This window comes from Dermochelys coriacea, chromosome 6 (assembly GCF_009764565.3).
Source record: "Dermochelys coriacea isolate rDerCor1 chromosome 6, rDerCor1.pri.v4, whole genome shotgun sequence".
NCBI classification, from domain to species: domain Eukaryota; kingdom Metazoa; phylum Chordata; order Testudines; family Dermochelyidae; genus Dermochelys; species Dermochelys coriacea.
The window spans coordinates 1,862,952-1,869,425 of record NC_050073.1 but is presented as its reverse complement, the minus strand read 5'-3'; the positions used below and the strand labels follow the sequence as shown (position 1 = coordinate 1,869,425).

The window sequence follows — 6,474 nt, the reverse complement described above, 5'->3', positions numbered from 1 at the left end:
GTAAAGATTCACAATGTTTTGAATTTGTTTGATGGAAAAATCAATCATTTTAGCTAGAACAGACATTTCCTTGCCCCCCCATCCCCCTCCCCCAAAAAATCAATTTAGATGAAGACACCAAGGCCAAAAGAGACAGGCACTGCCCCTAACAGCTCACAGTCCAAATAGACAAAGCCAGGATCATTCCCCCATTTTACACATGGGGAAACTGAGGCCCAAACCGATCCAGTGATTCCCCAGAGGTCACAGGGGGAGTCTGTGACAACACCAGGGATAGAACCCAGGCGTCCTGACTCCCAGTCCCCACTAGATCCTGCTTCCCTCCCAGAGCTGGGGATATAATCCAGCTGTCCTGGCTCCCAGCCCCCACTGCTCTAACCCACCAGACCCCACTCCCCTCCCAGAGCTGGGGAGAGAACCCAGGAGTCCTGGCTCACAGCAACCCCTCCCCTGACTCTAACCTACTTGATCCCACTCCCCTCCACCTAGGGACAGAACAAAAGTTGGTCAAGAAGCAGCTTTTCTGTTGAGCAGGAAACACCAAGATTTCAAAAATATTTCAGTTCCCAAACAATTCTTTTTTGGGGGAAATTTCTTGAAAAATGATGTTCGGGGGGGGGGGATCACTTTGCATCAATCAAAATGTTATGTTCCAATTCCAACCTTTACCAAAAATTATGTCCTATAAACAATTATGTAGAGATACATTAAATAGACAATTGTTTATATATTTTTTTAAAAGCCAGACTATAAAATATTGCATATGAAATATTAATTGTATACGTATACATATATCGTTATATTTAAGTATTCTATATAGCACATACTAGTCTAAATTTAGTTTTCACTTAAATTTATATTCTATGAATATTCGGCTTGGGAGAACTAGATTTGTAATTTATAATTTGGACTGATATTGACGTTTATTTGTAAGCTTTTTTATATTTTTATCAGTTTAAACTTTCCCAGTTGCAGGAAATTCTGGGAGTGTTCGCTAATTATTTAATGATCGTTTCATCAAAGCCAAATTTTTCTTTGATTATCTGTCCATTTCGATGATTATGAATGGAAATATTTTTCCGTCAGTTTGTGGTCGTGGACAGTGAAATTGACATTGACCTGATACAAGTGAGCAGATACAAATCCAATCCTTCCAGACCTAAATAGTGTAGGGCTGAGAATTATGATAAATGTAAAATTAAAAAAAATCAAAATGAAATCACGTTGAAGCAAAAAAATCAAAATGCCCTGATCTGATTCTCCCCCGGCCCTGCCATTCCCTCCGCCCTGAAATGTCATCAGAATGTTTCCATGGCATTTTTTCCCTACACAAACATGGTCCATCTTTGGAAAATTTCCCACCGCCTCTAGCCAGAACCCAGGAGTCCTGGCTCCCGTGCCGGTACCTTAAACACAAGCACGTCTTCACCTCTTATCTCTCGTCCACCGATTATGGATCATGGGGCAACATGGAAATCTGTCTCCTGTGAGGACCAATATCTGCAGCATTGTTTCAGATGATCCAGGGCCTACCACCAAGGATGGCTAATCTGCGGCTGGAGTCCAAGATGCCACCGTGACCCCACCACTCTTGAGTGAAAACTTGCCAGTGATGGAGACTCCAGCACGCCCCTTGGGAAATTGTTCCCATGGTGAATTCCTCTCCCTGTTACAAATTTGCACCTTATTTCCCATCTGAACTGGTCTAGCTTCAACTTCCAGCCATTGGATCATGTTAGACTTTTCTCTGCTAGACTGAAAAGCCCACGATTTCATCTGTTCCCCACGGAGGTACTTGTAGACCATGATCTAGTCATCCCCGTGGCCTTCTCGTTGTTCCTCTAAACAGCTTGAGCTCTGGGAGTCTCTCACTCTAAGGCAGGTTGTCCAGTCCTGTAATCGTTCTTCTCTGACCCCCCTCCAATCGATCCACGTCCTTCTTGAACTATGGGCACCAGAACTGGACACAGGACTCCACCAGCAGTCGCACAAGGGCCAAATCCAGGGGGAAAATAAACCTCTCTGCTCCTACTCGCCATTCCCCTGTTTGCGCATCCCAGGATCACACTAGCTGGATCTTTAGATCCTTTTCAGAGTCCCTGCCTGGCAGGGTACAGTGTGGCCTGGTGCTCGGCTCCTTCTTGCTTTGGAGAATGAAATAGCTGGGGTTGATGGGTTTGAGAGTTTTTTTTCTATGTGTAAGGTGGTGCTTATAAAGCCCCTGGATGACTCAGGAGGGCAGGGAATGGGGCACGGGGCCTTTTCCCTCTAAGGGGTGCCGGCTCTGATCTGACCCCAGGGCAGAGGACTGGCTGGCTCAGGGCAAGGGGCAGATTTTCAGGGGGGTAGCGTTTCCCGCCGAATCATAGAGCCCGGGGCAGAAATAGGGATACACACTCTCTGCAAACTGGGCGCTGAACGTATAGAGGTGGGACATGCGCCGGGCATCATAGAAGGAAATCTGGCCCCCTTCGTAGTCCAGGTACACCCCAATCCTGTGGGGCAGGGCCTGGGGGTGGAGCACCATTGGGGGCGTGTCCTTGGCCATGAGCTCGGTCCCGCCCCGGAGCCGAATGACCCAGAATCCCTTGCTGGGGGAGGCATGGATCTTCCCTTTGCGGCTGATGGAGGCATGGACCACGCCCAGCGTCCACGCCGGCTTCTCCCCGAGCTCCACCTCCCAGTAGCGCCTCCCGGAGGTGAACGCCTCCGCGCCCAAGACAGCCACGCAGAAATCGAAGCGGGCGGGAGTGTCGGGGAGAGGCCGGCGGAGGTGGCCGTCCCGGACCCGGGTGCGATCCTCCGAGAGAACCAGGCAGGGATGAGCCGTGGCGGGATCCAGCGTCACCCGGGGGAGATCTGGGGAGGGAAAAGGAGAAAGGGTGTGGGGGGGGCAGGGTTGGTTTAACATGGGACCCCCTATTGAGCCCCCCTTGCCCCTCCCCACTCCCTGCAGCACAGCGCCCTCTAGCGCTGCACTGGGCCATTGGGCCAGCCCTGACTGCCCGGGGAGAGCACCCCCGGCTGAGCCCCATCTCTTACCTATGTTGAGGATGGATTTCATGTCCTTCCAGGCAGTATACTGGATCGGCCCTTTGAATTGCCCCAGAGTCTGTGATAGGGACCCCGTATTCGGCCCACAAGGGGTAGCCGGTTGCTGCTTCGCCCTATATGAGAGGGAAGAACCGCGCCCCGCCCATAGCGTGTGTTAGTGACCGAGCAATGAGGATGGAGGTGTGGGGGAATCAGGGAATGAAGCTGCTTCTGCAGTGGCAGACTTACCAGTCCAGGAAGGATTTTATGTCCTGCGAGGGGACAGACACGGAGAGAGAGAGAAACAAGGAATTAGTATAGTTCTGTCTCTTTAAGTTACTGTGGGGCGCTGGGACTGGCTGGCTCAGTGGGGTGGGGAACAAGACGTGGGGCCTTTCCCCTCTAGGGGGCGCCGACTCCCATCCGGCCCCATGGTGGGGGACTGGCTGGTTCAGGAGGGCGGGGAACGGGAGACGGGGCCTTTCCCCTCTAGGGGGCGCCGACTCCCATCCGGCCCCATGGTGGGGGACTGGCTGGCTCAGGGGGGCGGGGAACGGGAGACGGGGCCTTTCCCCTCTAGGGGGCGCTGGACTCCCATCCGGCCCCATGGTGGGGGACTGGCTGGCTTGGGGGGTGGGGAACGGGAGACGGGGCCTTTCCCCTCTAGGGGGCGCCGACTCCCATCCGGCCCCATGGTGGGGGACTGGCTGGCTCAGGGGGGCGGGGAACGGGAGACGGGGCCTTTCCCCTCTAGGGGGCGCTGGACTCCCATCCGGCCCCATGGTGGGGGACTGGCTGGCTTGGGGGGTGGGGAACGGGAGACGGGGCCTTTCCCCTCTAGGGGGCGCCGACTCCCATCCGGCCCCATGGTGGGGGACTGGCTGGCTCAGGGGGGCGGGGAACGGGAGACGGGGCCTTTCCCCTCTAGGGGGCGCTGGACTCACCGTCAGGAACTCCGTGGCGTTCTGCTGGGGCAGGTGGGCCTGGGCCTTGGTGAGCATCTCCTGGGCTGCCTGGCATTTCCCCGCCAGCTCCTGCAGCTTCGTCTGCATTGCCCGCAGCTGGGCGCTGCCCGCCCGCTGCAGCCTCTCCTGCCACTCCCCCTCCCGGGCGGTCAGCCAGCCCCGCAGCGTCCTGAACTCCGTGGAGATGTGATCTTCCATGCTGAGCACCGTGGCCTGGAAAACAGCGGCTCGAACACTCGCTAGGTACCCTCGGGCATCTCGTGAGCTAATACCGCAGGTACCGGACTTCGTCGATAGCTAATACTCCCCGGGACCCAGCATCCCTTGAGCCAATACTCCCAGGTACCTGCCAGTATCCTTCTATAGCCAGTACTCTCTGAGATGCAGCATCTGTCCGGCTAATAGTCCCTGGTACCCAACATTTCATGAGCTAATACCCCCGACATCCTTCCACAGCGAATACTCCCTGATACCCGCATTGCTCCAGCTACTTGAGTACCCAGCAACTTTCTAGAGCTAATGCTCCCAGGATACTCCCAGGTACCTACACCCTGTGCATGGCAAATACCCCCAGTACCCAATATCTCCATGGAGCTAATACTCCCAGGTAGCTACCCCTGTGCATAGCGAATACCCCCAGGTACTCAGGTACCTAATATCTCCATATAGCTAATACTCCCAGGTACCTACCATGTGTGCATAGCAACACCCCCAGGTAGTCAGGTACCAAATAACTTCATATAGCTAATACTCCCAGGTAGCTACCCCCTGTGCATGGCGAATATCCCCGGGTACCCAATATCTCCATGTAGGTAATACTCCCAGGTAGCTACCCTCCTTGCACATCGAATACCCCCAATATCCCAATACCCAATATCTCCATATAGCTAATACTCCCAGGTACCTACCCTCTGTGCATTGCAAATACCCTCAGGTACTCAGATACCTAATATCTCCATATAGCTAAATACTCCCAGGTACCTACCCTCTGTGCATTGCGAATACCGTCAGGTACCTAATATCTCCATATAGCTAATACTCCCAGGTACCTACCCTCTGTGCATTGCGAATACCGTCAGGTACCTAATATCTCCATATAGCTAATACTCCCAGGTACCTACCCTCTGTGCATTGCGAATACCGTCAGGTACCTAATATCTCCATATAGCTAATACTCCCAGGTAATCAGGAAGTAACTTCACTATACACCAAGTACCTCACATTCTCTCCCAGCTATGGTAAGACTCAAGGTATCCCACCCCCAACCCTACCCTTACCCCTCACAGGTGACTCAGCCCTGCTGTCCCCCAGAGGGCTGCCTGCCTCCTCCCCAGAGTCCCTCGGGTAGCGGGGTGGGGGTTAGAGGTGGGGTCAAGAATCCCGCCCTTCCTCGATCCACCCAGCCCCGGGTACCTGGTGGTTCCGAATCCTCTCTTCCTCCTCCGTCTTCAGTGTCAGGAGCCGAGCGAGGCTGGACTCCAGGTGGGCAATGGCTGAGGGCAGCTCTTCCTACGGGGCAGCAAACAGGCTGGAGGCGAGGGTGGGGGGGGGCACAGGCCAGCGTCCCCAGCTCTACCCTGCCAGACCCCACTCTCTGACCCGAGCAGCCCACAGAACCCAGGAGTCCTGGCTTCCCCTGGCTTCCCCTTCCAGAGCTCCCCCTGCTCTGACTCACTAGATACCACTCCCCCGGGGCTCCCAGAGCAGGGGAAAGAACCCAGGAGTCCTGACTCCCAGCACCTTCTGCTCTAACCCACTAGACCCCACACCCCTCCCCGAGCTGGGGAGAGAACCCAGGAGTCCTGGGGCTTCCCGGTCTCACCTGATGCTGCTCAGTGGCCTGGTGGATGGGGAGGAACCGGAGGTTTTCGTATGTGGCTGGTTCCCTGGCGGCGAATTCCCCACCCGCCACCTCCCAGGGTTCGCTGTGCTCTGGGCACCTGCCCCCTGGGCGCGCCCCCTCCTCTGCCCCACCAGGGCTCAGCCCCCTGGCCTGGTCGATCAGCTGCCTCAGCAGCCTGCAGGGGGCATATCTCCTGTCGGGGCAGGGCTCCCGGCATTGAGGGCAGGCAGGGGGGACGCCCAGGGTGCCCCACGTTGTCTCGATGCAGCCCTGGCAGTAGACGTGGCCGCAGGGCAGGGTGACGGGATCCTGCAGCCAGTCCAGGCACACGGGGCAGGAGAATTCCTCGGAGAGAGACCCCAATTGGGGGGCAGAAGAGGCCATGGGCAGATCCTGGCTCCCAGCCCCCTGCTCTAACCAGTAGACCCCACTGCTTGCCCTGGGCCGGAGGGAGAACCCAGGAGCTGCTGTGTGTGCTCTGCAGGGCGGCCCAGGGAAAGGTGCGGCCCAGGCTACATTTGCTCTCCCCACAATGAGTTTCTCACTCACAGGGTGTGTGCCTGAGATCTCTGCTCCGCACACCCAGCCAGAGAGACGCTCCGAGATCGCCACAGAGTCCCAGCCAAGAAACCC

At 55.7% G+C, this 6,474-nt stretch overlaps 1 protein-coding gene and 1 long non-coding RNA gene across 3 annotated transcripts; one reads left to right on the top strand and one right to left on the bottom strand.

Annotated features, from left to right (window-relative positions):
- On the bottom strand, positions 1-6,474 carry LOC119856782 (nuclear factor 7, ovary-like). Of its 2 annotated transcripts, none has more exons than XM_043517155.1 (6): positions 5,821-6,474; positions 5,412-5,507; positions 3,978-4,211; positions 3,283-3,305; positions 3,043-3,191; positions 1-2,859 (listed from the first exon to the last, which is right to left on the bottom strand). In XM_043517155.1, the coding sequence occupies exons 1-6, from the start codon at positions 6,223-6,225 to the stop codon at positions 2,318-2,320; spliced, it is 1,449 nt and encodes a 482-aa protein (XP_043373090.1). In that variant the 5' UTR covers positions 6,226-6,474; the 3' UTR covers positions 1-2,317. The 2 variants fall into 2 exon arrangements, with proteins under 2 accessions (XP_043373090.1, XP_038260720.1); XM_038404792.2 differs by having other exon boundaries at positions 3,043-3,167; positions 5,821-6,471.
- Positions 4,604-4,936, top strand: LOC122460763. Its single transcript, XR_006282255.1, has 3 exons — positions 4,604-4,638; positions 4,722-4,810; positions 4,886-4,936. It is a non-coding gene; the product is annotated as an uncharacterized LOC122460763 (long non-coding RNA).